General features: G+C 38.9%; 1 protein-coding gene across 9 annotated transcripts in view; it reads left to right on the forward strand.

Moving 5' to 3' along the window:
* The first annotated feature begins 5198 nt into the window (after positions 1-5198).
* Positions 5199-21339, forward strand: part of NBEAL1 (neurobeachin like 1) — a 154183-nt gene continuing 138042 nt past the window's right edge. For 7 of the 9 annotated variants that reach the window (XM_087435657.1, XM_087435659.1, XM_004426808.3 and 4 more), the window contains exons 1-2: positions 5199-5317; positions 6123-6402. In XM_087435657.1, coding sequence (XP_087291783.1) covers positions 6352-6402 — 51 coding nt within the window. In that variant the 5' untranslated portion in view covers positions 5199-5317; positions 6123-6351. Of the gene's footprint in view, positions 5318-5349; positions 5373-5452; positions 5795-6122; positions 6403-21339 lie in introns of those variants that run through there. The other 2 variants (XM_087435656.1, XM_087435655.1) reach the window with 2 other exon arrangements.

Here is a 21339-nt window from a genome sequence, read left to right on the forward strand (position 1 = left end):
ATAATACAACTTATTAAAACTTGTGAGATGTGGTAAAGGCAGTGCTTAGAGGGAAATTTATAGCATTGAGTGCATATATTAGAAAAGAAGAACGATCTAAAATCAATCTGCTAAACTCCCACCTTAGGAAACTAGAAAAAGATGAGCAAGAAAAGAAATAATAAAAATTAGAGCAGAAATCAATGACGTTGAAAACAGGAAATCAATATTGAAAATCAATAAAACTATAAGCTGGTTTTTTTGGAAAACATCAATAAAATTGACAAGCTTCTAGCCAGGCTAACTGAAAAGATATGGACAGAAGGGAGATGTTCAGGACAGAATTTATGAAGGGGGAGGTCAAAGAGCAAACACTTGTCATATGTCCCCAGCTCTGTCCAAAGGAAGCTGTATTCTGTATCACACAATTGAGTATCTGCTTTGGTTGGCAGATTGCCCATAGTGGAATGAGTGCATGCAATTTATTATACACGATATCACTACTTTATCAAGTTAATCTATTTATTTTACTTGCTCTGAATCATGATAAAAAAGTAACTCTGAGATTATAACTTACCTCTTTCTGTAAATCTTTCTATGGGGAGATAATGCCCTGACTGAGAGACGTGAGTAGTCCAATTGACTTGGCAGATGTAATTTTCGGTGTTAATTTAGTAACATTCTGAGGTTATATCTGGTGAGGTGAACTGAAACTCCTAACCCTGCCATCAGATGAGAAACTATTTAAGCATAGCACCATCCAGTGGATTTAGGCAGGGCCATTTCAGTTCATGAGTATGCTTTTTGTCATGAAAATCAGGCCAGAAATATGATTTTAACATGACAAGGTCATGTTATTTTAGAAGGCTGCTGGGTGACAGTCTTATTAAGAAAATGTGTTCTCCTGGTGGCAAATGTGTTTACGTTTTGGTATGTCTGGAGAAAAAGTAACTATAGCTTCATTGGTAGAGAGACACCTAAGTGTTGTTGTTTACCACTCATAAAACCAAAGCATTTCCCTATTCCTGGGAGCCATCAGAGGCCTCAGCAGAGGAAGACTGTTGGCATCTAGCCGACACCTAGGTGCCATCTAAATACAACAAAATTTTACAGACTCAAGAAGGGGCTGGGGCCCACATCTTATTCTGTGAGGATAAAGGGGTCATTCCAAGGGAACAGCTTAAAGATAGGACTTTGGGGGGGGGGGGAGCAGGGAAACTGACGAGAATGGGGAGAGCTAAGGGAACTAGGATTGTCCAGGAGATACATCTTATTTAAACCTATGCAGTGAGGTATTGTGATAGTTTCCTTGTATGTGGTATAAGGAAAGGAATTAACCAAACAGAGGTGTAACTCCTGATCTCCCCTGACTCTTTATAGTTTCAGGAGACTTGAAACCTTCAGCAAAAGAACTGCTTATCCTCCTCTGCAATCCAGTGTGTATTTTGTCTGAGGGAAAGGGAAAGGAGAACTAGACTGAGATAATCCTTGTTCACAGAAGTGTGATGGGTACCAGCCTACCCAATTATTAGACTTATTAGGTGGGAAAGAGAATCAACAAGCAGATTCCTCAGAGACACTATGGATAAGTTCCCTGACTTTCTCCTCTTCAGTGCGTAGCTAGAGACCCTTTATGGGACAGAAAGGAGGGACCTGCCACACTGGTTACATGCATTAGTCCTTTGTGAGTTTACCAGGGTAAGTCAGTGCCTTGGAGTCTTCTTACTGGTGGCGAAGCTGAGACCTGCCGCTATGATGTAGACACTAAAATAAAATACTGCCATCCTTTGTGTCCAGGGAGGAACAGTCGTGTGTCATCCCAGATAATGTGTTTATCTCTTCCTAGCTGTAACTACAATAATGTCATACTTGAGAATTCAGTGCCTACATGTAGCAATTGCCTTGGTTTTTTGGTCAAAGACTACATCTCTTCAGTAGCCGTGTCACTACTCACAAGGGGAAGGTGAAGAAGATCAGAATAGATGGATGAATCCATGCAAATCTATCAGTACTGCCTCCAAAACAAAGCAAAATGCATCTCCTGTTAACTGTGGGAAACTTAATAGTCAAAATGTGGACTGTGGATTGGCACCATTGACATCACCCGGGAGCTCGACAGGCTGCTGCCCCACTGAATCCCAGACCTACTGAATCAAAATCCGCATTCCACCAAGATCCCCAGGTGATGTGCATGTACTTGAAAGTTTGAGAAGCAATGTGCACAACAATATTATTACCTTTGTTTATGGACAACATGTTTATTATTTTTGCTGTAATTTACAAATTGATTAAATTCATGTTTTATAGTGCTATTCTTATGATGAGTCCAACATGCTGTAAACTAACAGTTTGTAGTGGGAAGAAAACTGGAGGTGGGATAGTACAGAGACATATAGTGAAACAGGAAAGAAAGAAAATTTATTTCTTTCACTAAATAGTCTGTAAATATTTATTGAGCTCCAACTGTATCTAAGGCACTATGCAAGGACCTGAAGGTATAGCAGTGGACAAAGTCCCTGCTTTCATGGCACTTACATTTTACTGGAGGGGGATCACAATGGACAAAGAAATTATATGTCAGCTCATAAGTGCTACAGTGAAAAATAGAGGAAGGGAGAAAAGAGGATGCTATTTTCTAAAGAAGAGTCGAGGAATGCTTCATGGATGTCTTAGTCCGTTTTGGCTGCTATAACAAAATACCACAGACTGGGTAGTTTATAAACAGAAATTTATTTCTCACAGTTCTGGAGGCTGGAAGTCTGGGATTAGGGTGCTAGCATGGTTGGGTGAATGCCCTCTTCTGGGTCCCAGACCTTGTATCCTCACATAGCAGAAAGGGCTAGGGAGCCCTGTGAGTCGTATTTTATAAGAGCACCAATCCCATTTATGAGGGCTCCTCCCTCATGACCTAAGTACCTCCCAAAAGCCCCACCTCCTACTTACCAACACCTTGAGGGTTAGGATGTCAACATATGAATTTGGGGAGGAGACAAACATTCAGACTATACCAATAGGCAAGGTGATTCTTGAGCAGAGACTTGAAGATTGTATGTGAACATCTGGAGAAAGAGCATTCCAGGTAGAGGGACAGCTTATACAAAATCCCTGAGACTGGAGTGTGCTTTGTGAATTTGAGGAGCACAAAGAAGCCATGTGTCTGGAGTGACATAAGGGAAGGCCAGAATAATAGTTGGAAAAGTTAGAGACGGAAGTGTGGGAGAAAAACACAGGCCCTTGCTGTCTGTTTTAAGTGGGATGGGAAGCCATCAGAGGGTTTGTAGTAGAGGAATGACATCTTATTTCTGTGTTAAAAGATCACTCTGGGGCCGGCCCCGTGGCTTAGCGGTTAAGTGCGTGCGCTCCGCTGCCGGCGGCCCGGGTTCGGATCCCGGGTGCGCACCGAGGCACCACTCCTCCAGCCATGCTGAGGCCGCGTCCCACATACAGCAACTAGAAGGATGTGCAGCTATGACAGACAACTATGTACTGGGGCTTTGGGGGAAAAATAAATAAATAAAATCTTAAAAAAAAAAAAAAAAAAAAAAAAGATCACTCTGGTTGCTATGTTCACAATAATCCATGGGTGGTGCGAGTGCGTAGGCAAAGGCAGGGAGACAGATTGGAAGCCTATTACAACCATCCAGCAAAGATTTAGTGGTAATACACGTCAGGGTGGTAGTGGAGGTGGTGTAGAAAAATGATTAGATTCCGGATATATTTTGAAAGTATAGGGGAAAGGATTAGATTGAATGTAAGGAATATGAGAAAGATGGTGAGGATACTTCCTAGGTTCTTGGACTGAGCAGCTGGAAGAATGCAGTTGCTAATTACTAAAAGGAGGGATCCCAAAGCAAGAGAAATTCCACCCCCTCCCCCTGAAGTTTTCACATGTTAAGTTTTGCATGTCTGCTAGACAACCAAAGAGAGATGTTGAAAGGCATAATTTGCAAACAACTCGTACTCGAAATTACTCTCAACTCGGCCATCTTGGAGTGAAAATATTAATAGCAAAGGAATGGGCATGGCTACATTCCAACAAACTTTACAGCACTGGAACTTGAATTTAAGCTAATTTCCAGGGCTGGCCCCGTGGCTTACAGGTTAAGTACGCACGCTCCGCTACTGGCAGCCCGGGGTTCAGATCCCGGGCGCGCACCAATGCACCGCTTCTCTGGCCATGCTAAGGCCGCGTCCCACATACACCAACTAGAAGGATGTGCAACTACAACATACAACTATCTACTGGGGCGTTGGGGAGAAAAAGGAGGAGGAACATTAGCTCAGGGCCGGTCTTCCTCAGCAAAAAGAGGAGGATTAGCATGGATGTTAGCTCAGGGCTGATCTTCCTCACACACACATACACAAAATCTAATTTTCACATTTCATGAAATATTATTATTATTATTTTTTAAATAATTTTATTTATTTATCCCCCAGTTGTATATGCGGTCTGTTGTTGACCAAAACATGTTATGCAGCAGGTAACTGTAGTTTACTTTTGTATATGCTTCAAATTTTACACACTAAAAGTTTTAAAAATGTTTAAGTGTATCAAAGCTTATTATTCTTATGCGTCTTCCCTTCTCCCTTAAACACCCCCAAGTTGTCTATATCTAGTAAATGCAGTCGTTTTCCTTTTGTTTCTTTCCTGAAGGAGCAAAATCCTTTTCAAGTCTTCAGTGGGGTAGAACAAGCCCTTTGTACTCGATGCTCGGCGACAGGAAAAGCAGGAGGCACAAACACGATTAGGGGAAAGGATTTTAGGGGGTGTAAGGGGCGTTGCCTGTTTTTACAATATATACTCCAGGGACCAATCCCCTCTTTACAACAAGAAATCAAAACGAAAGCCCCTTCAGTCATCACTGTAAGGTTCCCCGCCCTCAGACGATTCCCGGAAATGACGCCATCAGCCGAACGCTACGACTGCCCGTCCCCAGCAGCAGCAGCGGGGCGTGGACGCCAGCACGCCGCTCCCCCTGCACGTCCAGCTGGGGTGTGACTGACTTGAGCGCCCCGGCTGGCGCCAACCCCAGGTCTGCGGGAGCCGGGTCGACTGTGACTGCGCAGGAATGCTGGGGCGGGGCTTCAGGTCTCCCCGCCCCCCGGGGCCTGCGCGACCAATGAACCGCGACTGCCCCGGGGCCGAGTAAATCCTTAGAGGCCGGAAGGATTAGCCGAGGGGACAGCCCCGCCCCCGGCTCCTCCCGGCCCTCGCGCCCGCCTCCCCCTCCCGCCCGCTTCCTCGCTGCGAGGTGACACGGGGCTGCGGCTGGGCAGGGGGGCGAGGCAAGCGAGTTTGGCGTCGTCCTGGTGGCGGCGCGACCCCGGCGGGAGCGCGGTGAGGGGAGCGGCTCGTGAGAAGAGGGGCCGCGTGGCAGAAATGGGAGGGACGGGTGCGTGGTGGGGGGAGGGCGCGGTGGCGTGCCGGGCGGCCAGGGGCGAGGTGGACCGGGTGTGTCCGGACGGCCGGGCCGGGGTGGACGGCGGGTCGCGGACGCCGAGCTCGCGGCGCCCCATTGCCAGAGCTTCTCTGGGCGGCTGGGGCCCCTTAAGTTTGCCTGTCTCAGTTGTCGGGGATGCGGGAGGCAATTTAAAGGTCCCCGGCCAGACGGGAGCCTTTCCCGCTGTCTCCCTGCCGGGCGTGCTCCTTTCTGCTTCCTGGATGGCGAGGTCGGGCCAGGTGGGCAGGTCGCCCTTCACTCCGAGGAGTGCTCGCACAAACAAACCAGGAATTCCTCACCCGCCTCCCCGCGCCCTGCCCTGCCACACGACCAGCATGCCCGGCTAGCTGTAAGAAGCAGCTAGAAGATTCTAGGCGAGTCTGCGTCTTTGAAATATGTCAGTCCTAGTGTGCTTTTTGTTTATGTTTATAGAAAACATCTGAGTGGGAAGGGCGTCTTGCCGTCTATCATCACTGGACGCAGTTTTGGTCATAAGTACTGATCCTTATGAGTCTGCCCCAGAGGATTCTGACTGATGTCTTCCTGAAACACAAGTTTCTATGAAATCTAATCAATCAGTGTGAAAGCTTAGCGGGTTGTTTGTGGGACGTGAAGGAGATAAATCTCTAGTTCTGATAAATCTGGGATTTTTAATATGGCCTCTTTTTCTAGCAATCCTTTGCGTATTTTTGTCTTTCACAGATTTATGTAATTGCCCAACTACCACTGATGAAGATAAGTTGGAGTAACTGCTGAAACTGAGTTTTATTGACCAGAAGACAGTCCGTTGTTTCACTTCTTTTTGTTTTCCCTACTGCTTTGAGCTTTACTGTAACGGCTGAAAAACTTGGAAAATAAAATGAACATGCTGTGGTCTTGAACCTAACTTTTTTTTTTGAGGAAAAATTAAAGTGCCAGAGTGAAAGCCAGAATGGCATCCAGAGAGAGGCTCTTTGAACTTTGGATGCTTTATTGTACAAAGGTAAATGCTTTCCTTTTTATTTCTAAGTTTTAAAATACTTCGTTATAAAATTTTGTGGCTGGGCTTATCAATTTATTTAATGGATAATAGCATATTTATTCATAGTAGTGACCCCAAATTTAAAAACACCGGATTTTCTGTTTTCCATTTTTTCAAGTTCAAACCCATGCTGTGGTGGCGTCCCATATAAAGTGGAGGAAGATGGGCACAGATGTTAGCCCAGGGCCGTCTTCCTCAGCAAAAAAAAAAAAAGAGGAGGATTGGCGGATGTTAGCACAGGGCTGATCTCCTCACACACACAAAAAAAAACTGTAGGGTGTGGTTTTTATTTGATATTTATCTTCAGTGATCCCAAAATTATATAAATAAAACTATGACCCTAGGAGAAAAATAAAATATTTTTATGTTGTTAGTGCTTTTCTTTGTCTCCCACAAGTGGGAGTAGGACAGAGATATTTTTGTGAGAAGGGCATTAAGCATTTTTCTCATAATTAACGTTTTAAATTGTATTAAAAAGGTTATTGATTATATAAAAAGGTTATTGATTTGAGGTGGTTACTATAAGCTTGCCATGATGTTAGCACTTAATGAGCATTGTCTCATTTGATCCTCACAACAATCCTGTGGAGTGGATATTGTTCCCTTTTACTGATGAGAAAGCTGATGCAGAGGTTAAAGGGGCTATCCAGCTGCAGAGCAGAGCCTGGAACTCAGTACTGCCTGATTTCAAGTCCATGCTCTTATCCATTTATGACTCCTTAATATTTTTGGCTTTGTCATTCAAAAATAATTTTCTTTCCTCTCTTTGTCTTTTGAGTTTTTACGTTAGCTTTGATTTTAGGTTATTGGAGGAGAAAGGTACTACTTAAAAACATGTTTTTCAAGTGAGGAGCTACATTACTACTTTGAAGATACTGGCAAGGGTCAGAGAAACATCTCTGTAATCTACTAAAGTTACTTGAGGTCTGTTTGGTGAAATTCTCAAGTCTTAGCTTCCATTTCTGCATTATCCCTTCAGGCTCCTTTTTTTTACACTTTCAACTCTTTAAAGACCAAGTTATTTAACAAGTGATTTCAGTTATCTGTAATATTAAATTTTAGAGATCACACTGGAATTTTCTTTGACTTCCTGCTTTGGTATTTCTTACAATTGCTGAAGGACATATACTTTGAAATGTTTAAAATGGATTTTTAAAATAGCTTTTCGTCTTGTGTAATTTAATGCCAGAAATGTCTTCTTAAAAGTAGACCACTCTTCCAATAAAAAAGGAATCCAATTCACCAGACACTTTTGAAAATAGTCACTAACACATGTCAGCCAAAAATTAAAATGTATTTTAGTGTGAGTGCCCAGTAGTTTGAAAATGATTTACTTAAAAATACGTCAGACTTACTAGGTTTTACTATTTTCAGAATGACAAAAAGTAAATGGGGTTACATTGTCTTATTAATTAGGTATGTTGTTTCTAGGTCAAGTTCATGTTTTATTTAAGTGACACTGTGCTTATTGAAAAGATAGTATAGTTTGTTGGCATACACAGAATTTTATCCTTAATGCTTTTAATATGAATGTGAATCCTTTTACGAAAATGTCTAAGTAAATAATGAAGGCCCTTCATGGGTAGGTTTTGAAGCCTCTTCTTGGACAGGAAGATAAATCCCATTTTTATGTTTAAGATTTAAAGATTTTATTTATTTATTTCCCCCCCCCAAAGCCCCAGTAGATAGTTGTATGTCATAGCTGCACATCCTTCCAGTTGCTGTATGTGGGACACGGCCTCAGCATGGCCGGAGAGGTGGTGCGTCAGTGCGCGCCCGGGATCCGAACCCGGGCCGCCAGCAGCGGAGCGCGCGCACTTAACCGCTAAGCCACGGGGCCGGCCCTATATTTAAGATTTAAATCACTCGTGCACTTAATAAGATTTACAATTTTTTTCAGCTGTTTTCGAAAAATCATTAAGATGGTGATTTTATGTTTCACCAGTTCATGAGTAAGCTACTTGTAAGCTAGACAACAATGTTCTTTTCTGCAAACACCTTGAATTCAGGTAGCCTCCAAATATGCATCGTAGATTTAACACTTCTGCCCCTGGTGAGGATGATTACCAAACTGCCCCTGGTGAGGATGATTACCAAATACCCAGTTGTTCTCTACTCGTTCTCTGCAGCCTTCTTGCTCTCACTCTAGCGTATAGCCCTTCAAACCACCTGACTTTTTTTTTTTTCACCTGACTAACTTTTAAAGACTTTTTTTATGACTTTGCTGGGCCTTCAAACTACTTCACGACTGCTGAGCTCTTCTTTTAACTTAGCTCCAACTTAGACCTCTTTCTGGGCTTGTAATTGTGGAGTCCAGTTTTAGCTCTACAGGGGGGCTTTTCTGTTTTGTGACCTTGAGCAAGACTGACTTCTTTGGGTCTCAGTTTTCTCATTTGTTAAGTAATAGTAGGTAGGGGTGGGTGTGTGTGTGTGTGTGTGTACAGGGAGAATGCTTGTCTAACTCACCATTAAGATTTTCATTTGTTTTGACCTCTGAGAGACTTGGAGTTTTTTTGTCTTTATTCTGTGGATTGTCATATAAAACTTTTTAGTTCGTTTTTCTTTTTTAAGCTTTTATTATGGAAAATTTCAAGCAGGCACAAATAGAGAAGATACTAAAGTGAACCCTTTTGCATTTGTCACCTTGTTTCAATAATTATCAATTCATGTTCGATAATGTTTCATCTGTAACCCTCCACTATGCCTATCTTTACCCCTGAATTATTTTAAAACAAATCCTAGACAACATATGATCTTATCCATAAATATTTAAAAATATATCTATAAAATAAGAACTCCCCTTAAAAACAATCACAGTTCTTTAGATCATCAAATACCTGCTCAGTGTTCAAACCTTCCTGATGGTATCACAAATGTTCTTATTTTCCTACTGTTTGACTCATTATTTAAACAAAGTATATACGTCATATTTTGTTGAAAATGTCTGTTAAGTCTTATAGGTTCCCCCTCACGTTTTTTTATTCCTTCTATTTATTTGTTGAGGAAACTAGGTTTTGACATTAGAGTTTTCCTCGGTCTGGGTTTTGCTGGTTGAATTCCCTTGATTTTAATTAGTTGTTCCTCTCTGCTGATCTAGAGGCTTGACTGATTCACGTTGCGTTTGGTGGAAGGAGGCTAGAATAATTCATGAGTATCTTGGCCGTCAGTGAGTTTTGCCTGATACATTAATTATTTCGTTAGGAGTTGGCAAAACTGTGATATTCCAATTCTATTATTTCTTTACTTATTAGTAGAACATATATAGAGAAATGTGCCATTATCGATTATTTGATGACAGTTCCTTAAAGAGAATGACAGGTAGAATAAATCTTTGATTTTTTTCTCTGTTTTCAGAATAATGGCTTGATTTACTAGCATCCTCCCAAGGTGACCAATTATTTTTCTTGAGTATCAAGTTTATCTTTAATGATTAAAATTTAAACATTGTCTATCATTTTGCTGGCCACTTGGTATGCTATCTGTATCAAACATTGTACACGTACCTGATTAAAGAAGGTGACTTTGAAGACTGGTGAAGGTCTGCTTCAGGCAGTCAAGACGTCCTCTGTTGCCAGTGCTAACCTCGGCACCGGTGTTCACAGTGTGTTATCGATACATCAGTATTAAGGTACCATCATAGTGTTTCTATGGAATGTGATGTTTTAGAAGTTACCATTGAACATTATAAAAGTTTAGTAGGTATTTAAATAGGACTATATCAGAAATAACGCTTGCGTAACACTACTTGGTCAAAGGAATACTAAGAGAATATATAAATGTATCTTCTACTTAGTCTGGATTCAGTTGCAAGCCTAAATAACAGTGATTAAAGTCCTTTAAATAGAATTAAAATAGATTACTGGTTTTGGTTTTTAGCACATGGATCCCCACATATTAAACTTAATATTTGAAAAGAAAACTTTGCAGTTTGTTTTTTTAACCAAACTTTTCAGGTTAACTTTTTACTTTCTCCCTGTAGGAATAAGATTTAATTGCATTGTTAGAAACATGCATCTTCCTAGTAGGTTATTTGTTAACCTCATGTGGTTATTATTATGTAATACAGGCACTATGATTTCTGATCACCCAACAGTCATGCTCTCTACAGATTCTTTCACCAGTGTGTAAGACTACTAATTCAGATTACGTAGTCTGAACTTTTCTTGCCTCCAAATGGTCATCCCCACCCAGGGTCAAGGATTTCATTAACAGTGCATTTCATGTAGCTCTTATAAGTTAAACATTAATTTGAACAGGTTTAATCTTGAATATGGATTTCAGTTTCGTAGTTAACTACTTCTTGTCTGAGCGTATTTTTAAGTATAGAAGGCAAGTTGATTTATCTTTTAATATCTAAAGATTTTAGTTCATATTGTCTGTATCTTTTGACATTTCTTCACTTAATGTGCTGGTGGTAAGAGGGACAGTGCTGAGAACAATTTTGGTCTCTAGATTTGGTCTCATACAACTTTTTTGAAATCATATTGCATAGAACAAGACATATATGTATCATGACGTCCCTATCTCAACTCCTCTTGGATAGGCATGAGGATATATTTCTGTTTGACATTTAGCCTTTTGGGAGTGCTACAGTTGGTCACCAGAATATGCAGAAAAGAAACTGAGCCTCTCAAATTCTTTGATAAGATTAAGTTATTTTTGTTGTGTCTAGTGGCAAGTATCAAATGCGTTAACTCAGTAAAAAGATAGAAAGTGACTGGAAAGCATGACGGTTTGAAATGCGGCAATGTGGGTTGAGATTCATGGTTCATTTTTGTCATTAGCTTTTTTTTTGGAAATTCATTTTAATTAGAGCCAAGTTTTAGTCCCAGTTCTGCTTCTGATCTTAAAGACCTGAAAACAGGTTACCTAATTTCTCTATAATTCAATTTTCTCGTCTGTCAAACAAAAAAATAACTATTTTGTATCTCTCTCAAAGTTTTTGAGAAAAAAATGAATTGATTGTATTTAAATGCACTGTAATGGTAATAAATATAAAAATGTAGTCTTTATCAGTCTTCTTAAAATACATGTATGAGCGTGAGAGTGTGTGTATCAAGATTACTTCCATTTTACCTTTATGTTGTATGATAATAGAGGGCAAGATTCTCGTCTTTTTATCAGTAGTGATCAAGCTGTGCTCATGATTGTCTTAATTTTTATTCTGTTTTTATTTTTGCTTTTAAGCATAGTGCTTAATTACCCTAATAATGATTTGAGATTTTTTTTTTACTCTAAACTAAGTTTGTTTTGGACCTTGGTGATGCTCCATTTCCTGCTGTTGCCCTTTGTCCTGCTAAATCTGGAATATGACTGAAATAGATAGTTTTGCAGTGAGCTCAGAATAAACTTCCTTTTCAGAATAAAAGTTTTGCTTCATGAAGAAAATAGAATTTAGAGGTGTTTTATTCAGATCAAAAGGCAAATACCTCTCTTTATACATAGATTTGTAAAAAATGGAATGAACAAATAACTCTTCAATGAGAAAATTATAATTTATTTGTGCAATTTTGGTTATAATTCTTAGTGAAGCTTTTGGTGAGATAAACCAATATATATCAAACTTTATAATTTAAGCCACATTTAATAAGTCTCTGGTATGTGCAAAGTATAGAAATGGCTCTTTATTTTCTGTAGCTTAATGACTTTGAATGTAAGGAAAATAATGTTGTTTGACTCTAAGCAAAACAAAACAAAATCATCAGCAGCTCAGTCATAGTGGTTACCAGTTATGTGTTCGTTTTAGGAAGTTAGATGTGAAAGCAAGAAATGAATATTTTATATCAATAGACATGGGAGTAGCCCTTAGGAAAGAAATATTACCATTGTGTTTGGCTTGAGAAGCTTATGCACGGCTCTAAAAAGTTGATAGGATGCATGAAAATTTCTTATTTCCTTTTGAATATCAAAATTTAAATTTCCCTGGTAGAAGGTAGAATTGATAGCACTTAAATGTGCAGATGTGGAACATGAGGGAAAAGGAAGAGTCTAAAATAATTTCCAGGTTTTTTTGTTTTGGAAACTAGAACTTGGTCATCCCATTCACCAGGTTAGCTAGCACAATTTCACTAGGTTTTCGGGTAAGTGTGTGAGTTCAGAGTGCCTGTGGGTCATCTAGGTAAAGATACACTCCACATAATGGAGTTCAGAAGGGTGGTTTGTGCTGGAAATAAAGATTTGAGAGTCATGTTGGCAATTACTGAAGAGTTAGAGCAAGAAGAGGGTCAAAGTCAGGGAGTCCTGGAGAACGTTATCATTTAAGAAGAGAATGGAGGAAGAAGAGTTTGTAAGGAGTTTGAATGGGAGGAAAACCAGGAATGAATGTGTGTCTCAGATAGTAGAGGGATGTAGTAGAGAAGGGAGTAGTCAGTAGTGTCAGATTCAGCATAGCAGTGAAGAAAAGCATTATGGAGTGTGTATTGGATTCGACCGTTAAGAGATTATTGGTAACTTTAGCAAAGTAATTCTAAACAGAGTGGGAAAAAAGATGTTAAAAATGGAAGTCCCCATTTTATTAATTTTTAAATTAAATTTAGCAGACTTAAAATGACTGCCAAACTCTTAAAGTTTTTAAAGGTTTACTCTTTTTTTGTGTGTGTAGGAAGATCAGCCCTGAGCTAACATCCATGCTAATCCTCCTCTTTTTGCTAAAGAAGACCAGCTCTGAGCTAACATCTATTGCCAATCTTCCTCCTTTTTTTTCCCCAAAGCCCCACTAGATAGGTATCGGCCTCAGCATGGCCGGACAAGCGGTGTATTGGTGCGCGCCCGGGATCCGAACCTGGGCCACCAGTAGCAGAGCGTGCGCACTTAACCGCTAAGCCACGGGGCCGGCCCTAAAGGTTTACTCTTCATTTTTAAACTTATCTGGCCAAGGACCTTTATTGATCTGTGTACCACACTTTCTTGAACCCCAGTTTCGGAAACATAAGCCTTGATTGTTATCTGACATACTGCTGCTACTTTGCCTTTTCTGCATCTTCCTTTTCCCATTGCAGAATTACATGGCCAATTGACTACAAGGGAGTAAAAACTTGGGACTGACAATCTAGTCTACAACAATCTGATTTCTTGGTTACATTGATTCATATCCCTCCCATATGCCAAATCCACTTCCATCTTGGGAACGCCAAAAGTCTTATCCAATCATGATATCAGTCTTGAAACCTAAGATCTTGTGGTATACATCAAGTCCAGTTGTGGTTTCTGTTGATACTGAGACCTGTGATCTCAGAAGACACTACCGATATCCAGCCCCTACAAACCCAGCATACAGTGGTGAAACTGAGATAGGAAAGCCACAATAAAGACTTGAAAAAAGGAAAAATGGGAGGCACATAGGAGGCGTTGGTCCATCGCTGTTCTGAAAACTGGGCAAATGTTGCCTGGTTCCCCTACCCTCAGAGAAAGAGTGTTCTGTGATCTGGCTCTGGTTCTGTTCCTGGGTAGTAGCAACCCAGGCCACTGTTTTCTATTGCTTTTGGCTCCATGCTCTTGGAGGTTCTTCTTTTTCCATCATTTTTCTTTTCCGACACCTGAAGAGAGCATTGGAGAATATATACTTCTTATGACTGAACAGCTCCCTCATCCAGCTTTCTGCGTGTAGAATGTCCCCTCTAAAAAGTGGGGACTCTTCCCTTGTAATTGTGGCTCCACTTGTTTTCTCATCTAATTATATTGTCTAACTCCAACATGATGTTTTATAGTATTTGAAATAAGAGACATACTTGTCTTGCTGTCCTTATTTTAGCGGGAAAAAGACTGGGGTTTCTTAGTGGGTTAGCGTCAAACTTTGGGGCTGAGGCATGTGTATGTATAACACCTTTAACTCATAGATCAGTTTTTGGTAGATAAATGGTAGATATTTTATTTCCTTATTCATTTTTTCCTAGGTATACTGATGACGTTTCTAATATTGCATGTTTGCCACTATTAGAATATATTGTAAAACTACTAAGAATAGTTTTGTGTGTGTGTACGTGTTAAGATGTGGATAATTATTCTTAAGTTCCAGAAAAATATTAAGACTTAAGTGAAAAGAATCATTACTTGCTTTAATCATTGGTATTTAGTAATTGTCATTTTAAATATTCTTTACTAGAATCATTATGGATTTTAAGTGGGTACATTTGGAATCAGGTGCTGCACTTAATTTCCAGTAGTCCTTCATTTTTAAAGATGTAAAATAAAACGCTTATAGATCAAAGTTTAGTGCCTTGTAGTATCTGAATGTAAGTGGCCTGTGTAACTTGCTTTTTCTCTGTTTACTTAGAGGCTTTGACAAAAGCTTTTGATTTATTTTGTGAAAGTATAATTCAGTTTTCGTGACAGTTTTATTCTGGTCATTCAAAATCTGTAAATCTGTGTGGAGCTATGTGAAATGACTGAAACCTGCCATAACTGTATATGAACTATTTTGAAAGTGTCAGAACTCAGACAAGAGTTAGCAGCACTGGTTTCCTTATCTCCTCAGCTTTTATTAAAAAGAATGGAATTCACCTTATAGTGTGCCACTTTTTTTAAGTAAGGGAAATGGGGCACTCTGCTCTTAAATATGTTTTGTATAGACTGTGCTATCTTTTAAAATATTGAAAATAACTTATTCTTAGCTATGTCTAGGGAATATCAGCATTTTCTTTTAATTTATGTCTTGTGACTTAGATTCAAACTGGTAGAGTTATCTACTCTCTGGTTGAACCAAAGCATTAATTGATCCGTACATTTCACATAAAAGTCATTCAAGCATTTCAAAACAATTTGCCTCTATAAACAAATGTAGTTTTGTTTGATGCATTTAATTTAACTACTACATAATCTTTCCTGATGTTAAACATTTGAATAGTAGAAAAGATGTATACTGTTTTATGATGTCATTGTGAGGTGAATTTATACTTTTTTATTGAATAATTTTGACTTAGGATTTTTGACAAAATATAAAATTTAAATAAGATCAAAATATAAAGCTTAAGTTTTCTAGTGAATGAACTTCATTTTAGGGATAAAAATATGTAGATTTTCTAATTTAGATTTGTGTTCTAAGGAAAAAGTAGTGATGATGTTTTACTTTTTTTTTTGGTGAGGAAGATTAGGCCTGAGCTAACATCTGTTGCCAATCCTCCTCTTTTTGCTGAGGAAGATTAGCCCTTGCTGAGAAGTGAGCCCAGGCTCATATCTGTGCCAATCTTCCTCTACTGTTTTTATATGGGACACCTGCCACAGCATGGCTTGATAAGCGGTGTGTAGGTCCGCACCTGGGATCCGAACCGGCAAACCCTGGGCTGCCGAAGTGGAATGTGCAAACTTAACCACTACACCATTGGGCCAGCCCCTTACTTTAACGCTGAACTTTGAATTGTTTTTTTAAGGTATACAAGTTAATTGTAGAAAATCTAGAAAAATACAGATATGTGGAAAGAAAGTCAAAATTTCATATTCAGAGAATTTTACTTAAAGTGCTATGGATGTGATTGAAAAGTCTGTGTAGGGCCGGCCCCGTGGCTTAGCGGTTAAGTGCGTGCGCTCTGATACTGGCGGCCCGGGGTTCGGATCCCGGGTGCGCACAGGCGCACCGCTTTTCTGGCCATGCTGAGGCCGGGTCCCACATACAGCAATTGGAAGGATGTGCAGCTATAACATACAACTGTCTACTGGGGCTTTGGGGGAAAAATAAATAAATAAAATTAAAAAAAAAAAAAAAAGAAAAGTCTAAGTTAATTACATTTACTACTACAAATCATTAAGATATTAAATTTGAAAAACTTCTAGCTAACCTGAAAGTTGAACATTACTTTAAACTTTTAAGCTCCATTTAAAAAGTGTCAATATTATGTTTAGTTGGTACATATGTAGTGATATGCTTTTCTAAAGAATTCACTTTAGTCCAATTCAACTAGTTTTTGTTGAATGCCTGCTGTATGCACGTGTTATTTACTGTCATTTTTATCCCTTGAATTTTATGTTTTCCTCTTTTTTCCATTTTTTTAAATTAATAAACTTTATATTTTAGAGCAGTTAGGTTCACAGCAAAACTGAGCGGAAAGTACAGAGAGTTCCTGTGTACCTCCTGTCCCCACATATGTACAACCTTCCCTGCTGTCGACATCCCGCACCACAGGGGTACATTTGATCACTTGACTGACTTCCCAAAAACACTGAACCAGAAATTTCTTTACCTGTCCGCTATGTGTGCAACTCCAAGATGAACACAAAATTAACACAAGACATATTATACCTAACGTTCCAGCATTCCAGATGTTGGCCTTTTCAAGCCTTGATAATCTTAACCGTGAATTTTCTACACTGTATTGATCAAACCTGGAACTTGGTTAGAGTAGTTATCTGAATGAATAGTTATTTAAAATTTAAGAAATACCTAAAGTAAAAGTTGAAATCTTTCTCACTGAGGATTGGTGTATTCTAAGCCTATTTTTACACATAGACCTCTATTAGAAAATTGCTTCTTTTATTTGTGTTAAAATGGCTTCCAGATCTTTCCTGGATATGACAGGCTTTCCTTTCATCAAAATTTTGTGTCTTTCATCTCTTTCATTGACTATGACCTCATCTGAGGGCATGCTTTTCCAGCTAGAGTCGGTTTCCCACTTAGGTCTCACATCTGCGCCCATAACCTAAGGAAAGATGGATAAAGTCGTCAAGGGTTGCTTAGTTGAAGAGGAGCATTTGATGAAGGAGGTTGTGAAGAGTGGATAGTAGTTTTATAGTCACAGAAGAGGTTCCAGGGACGTGTAAAGCATGACCAAAATTACAAAGGAAAAGTGATCTTAGTAAAGATTTTCATTTTGGTAATAAATTAGGCTAGGTTGTTGGGACCAAATCTCCTTCTGAAAATCACTTAAAATTCTGGATAAAATTTAAGAAACATCTTAATAGCATTGAAAAGCTGGCCAGATAGTAAGGCATTATGAGGCTAAATCTTAGTGAAAGCAGGAACTTAGGTAGATGGAGAAAGGAAGCTACTTTTCCTGGTGAACTTGAGCTTTTGTTTTCACAGCCTGTGGATGGACAGAAGTCAAAGCCAAGGGACTAACCGGAGTGAGAAGTCTAATAGCTTTTCCCTTATGATCCCCAGAGGCATATACTCTTGGGGGTAATGATGAACTAGAAGCAAACCCGCCTCACTCTCCCACCTTCACTTGGGGACTTTAGGGAAAAGTGCCTGTGTGTTAGGCAGAGGAGAATGGTGAAAAGTCCCTGAAAGGATGTTACCACAAGTTGATTCTTTCATGGATTTGCAGATCAAATTCACCTTTCGTCTAGGAAAGGTCCAAAAAGCCCCAAGTCATGCAGACTAGACTGGTGCTTGGTAAAAGCAAATGCAGGTCCCTCCGGAAGAAGAAACCTTCAGTGTAGATACTAAATATTTTTTCAAATTGCAACTTAATATCTTAATTCATGATGTGTGAATAGACCATACCAGGCTCTCATTGCTTTGAAATTTCTTTCATCTTTTCCAAAGGATTTGACAGATTCTTTTGTCTTCATTTGCTTTGATTGGCATATGATAGATAATTCTTTGAGGATATCTCCCATTCTCAAGTTTGTAAAGCACTTAACTGTTGCTTTGCAAGAAAACATAAAATTGTGATCATTTCTGCAATAATGAATGTTTGCATCGTTAATGTCCAGTTATACCCTGCTGCTGTGTTTTCATACCTTTCTGTGTACACATTAACTTCATTTTATTGCTTAATCATAGTATAATTTTTTGAAGACAATTTGAACAGCAATTAAACTCAACATGTTACAGTACCAACTGTGCACATAAATCTAGTGAAGAGACATCAGTATGAATACCTATTACCAGGTTTGCACAGGCAATGACAAATGTGTCATAACGGTGGCGTCTCTGAGCATTTGTAAGATGCGTTTTGATTTCAAAGATGCCAAAATGTAAAAAATATATTTATATAGAATCAGAGAATATGATATAAAAAGTGACCTAGCAGTTTTAAAAAAGAAATAGAATATCTAGAAATAGAAAAAAAAAACCCAATAATGATAATTAAAAACTGATAAAGGGGGTTAATACAAGTTTAGGCAGCTGAAGAAGATTAGAGAATTGGAAGGGAGATCGCAAGAAGTCTTTTAGAATATATCCTAGGAAGTCAAAGAGATGGAAGATATGGAAGGAAGGTTACAAGATATGAAAGATAAGGTGAAAAGGTTTAACACATGTTTAACTGGACTCTGAAAAGGAGAGGAAGAGAAGGAATGAAACAAATGTAATATTGAACAGGTGAGAGCTTTCCAGGACTGATGGAAGTCCAGTGAATCTCAAGGAAAGTAAATAAAACAAATTCCATACAAAGTTACGTCTGGTGAAACCATAGTGGGTTTGCAGAAAACCAAAGAAAAAGAGAAAAATTTTAAAAGCTGCCAGAGAAAAAAAGATTTATCTTCAAAGGGATGACAGATTAATAGCTGATTTTTCAGTAATAATGATGAAAGGGAAAGGATAATAGACTGGCATCTTTAATGAAGAGACTTAAACTAGAATTTCCAACTGGTGAAATTTTTTCAGAGGAAAGTGAAATAAAGCCATTTTCAGCAAAACAAAAACAGTTCAATTCACCAGGAACATATAACAATTTTAAATTTGTGTGCACCTCATAACATAGTCTCAAAATGAATAAAGCAAGCACTGACAGAACTACAGAGAAATGAACATATGACAGTCATAGTAGGGTTTTTTTTTAATTTAACATGTTTTAGCAGTTTTTTTTTTTTAACATTTCTTTTCAGTAATTGGTAGAATGAACAGACAAAAAAATCAGTAAAGGTACAGAAAATTTAAACAATAGGATTAATGTATTTGATGTAAGGGGAAGGGATTTACGTAGAACACAATACCCAACATACATTCAAGCGCACAAACATGATATAGGGCTGGCCCAGTGGTGTAGCGGTTAAGTTCGTGTGCTCCGGTTCGGTGGCCCCCGGGGTTCTCGAGTTCTGATCCCGGGCGCAGACTGATGCTCCGCTTGTCAAGCCATGCTGTGGTGGTGTCCCATATAAAGTGGAGGAAGATGGGCATGGATGTTAGCCCAGGGCCAATCTTCCTCAGCAAAAAGAGAAGGATTGACAACAGATGTTAGCTCAAGGCTAATCTTCCTCACACACACACACACACACACACACACACAAATGATGGTATAACAGACCGTAAAGCAAGTTTCAACCAATTTCAAATGATTGAAATAATGGAGTGTGTTTTCTGACGAGAATGTGCAGTCACGTGTTGCATAATGAGGGGGATATGTTCTGAGAAATGCATTGTTAGGTGATTTTTGTCGTGCAAACATCGTAGAATGTACCTACACGAACCTAGGTGGTATAGCTTACTACACAGCTAGGCTATATGGTACTAATCTTATGGGATCACTGTCGTATATGCAGTCTGTCATTGAAATATCGTTATGTGATACATGACTGTAGTTAAGGAAGAAATCTGTAACAAAAACATTGAAAAAATGTTTGGAAGCCATGAAATACACTTCTAAGTAAACCTTTGATTAAAGAACAAGTAATAAAGGAAAATTAGAATTTTTTTGGAACTGAATGATAAAAGTACTGCATTTTAGAATTTGGTCGGGGGCAGCTATAGCACTGCTTAGGAAAATTTATGGCTTTAAGTATGTTAGAAAAGAAAATGAGGCTAAAAATTAATGAACTGGTCATTTGTGGTAGCCAGCCTTCAAGATCTCCACCTCCTGGTAGTCACACCCTTTTATAGTCCTCTCCTACGTTGTACAGGGTTCATCTGTGAGCAATAGAATTTGGCAAGAGTGATGGTATGTCATTCCTGAAATTAGAAAAGACACTGTTGTTTCCATCTCAGTTACTCTTTTTTCCTGGGTCGTTTGCTTTGGAAGAAGCCAGCATCTCTGTTGTGAGCAGCCCTGTGGAGAGTCCTATGTTGTGAAGAACTGACACGGAGCCAACACCATGTGAGTGAAGTTGACAGCAGTTCCTCCAGCCCGGTCAGGCTTTGTTATGATTGCAGCCCTAGGTGACATCTTCATTATAGGCTTCTGAGAAACTCTGAGCCAGAGCCACCCATCTAAGCTCCTTTTGAATTCCTGACCCTAAAAAACTGTGAGATATTTGTTGTTTGAGCTCCTAATTTAATTTGTTATGCAGGAATAGATTATTAATATATCATCCATCTCAAGAAGATAAGAACAAAAGAAACCTAAAAATAATAAAGTGAAGGAAATTGTAAGGTTTTTTTATGTGAAAATTCTCAAATTTATTATGTTTATTTTTCAGTGATTGCAGGAAACATACATATATAAGGTTTACATGTATTAAGGAATATGTTTAATTTTAATAAATCATTATCCATTATATAACATCTTGGGATGAATGGCATAAACATAATCTGTATCTAGATATAATCCTAATTAACATCTGAAAGTGAAATTGAGAGTAAATTAATAGCTCTTCCTTCTGCAAGTCTTTCTAGTAGTCATGGTGCTATTATAAGGAAACTAAGGTTTGTTGCAGTAATTACTTATAATAAAATACTGAATCTAGGAAATGATGATCATCACAGCTCCTAACATCACAAAAGAGATAACAGGTATGTACCTTCTGAAGGACGTATATGACAACACGTATGTAGTATTTTTTGCCAAAAAATTGACCTAAATCTGATAGTCTCTAGATCTACTAATTCATAGGAAATGCAGAGGACTGAGGAACATGTTAAGTGACATAAGGATATGCAGCCAGCAAAATCCCCAATGTGAGGAGTACTACATCACAAATGACCCAGTGTTTTCAACAAGTAAATTACAGCAAAAAAGAAATGTAATAAAAACCTATAGATTTAAAAAGACTTAAAAGATATGTCGACTAATTGCAATTTATGGACTT

This window comes from Ceratotherium simum, chromosome 9 (assembly GCF_057802395.1).
Source record: "Ceratotherium simum simum isolate JZ-2026a chromosome 9, ASM5780239v1, whole genome shotgun sequence".
Classification (NCBI taxonomy): domain Eukaryota; kingdom Metazoa; phylum Chordata; class Mammalia; order Perissodactyla; family Rhinocerotidae; genus Ceratotherium; species Ceratotherium simum.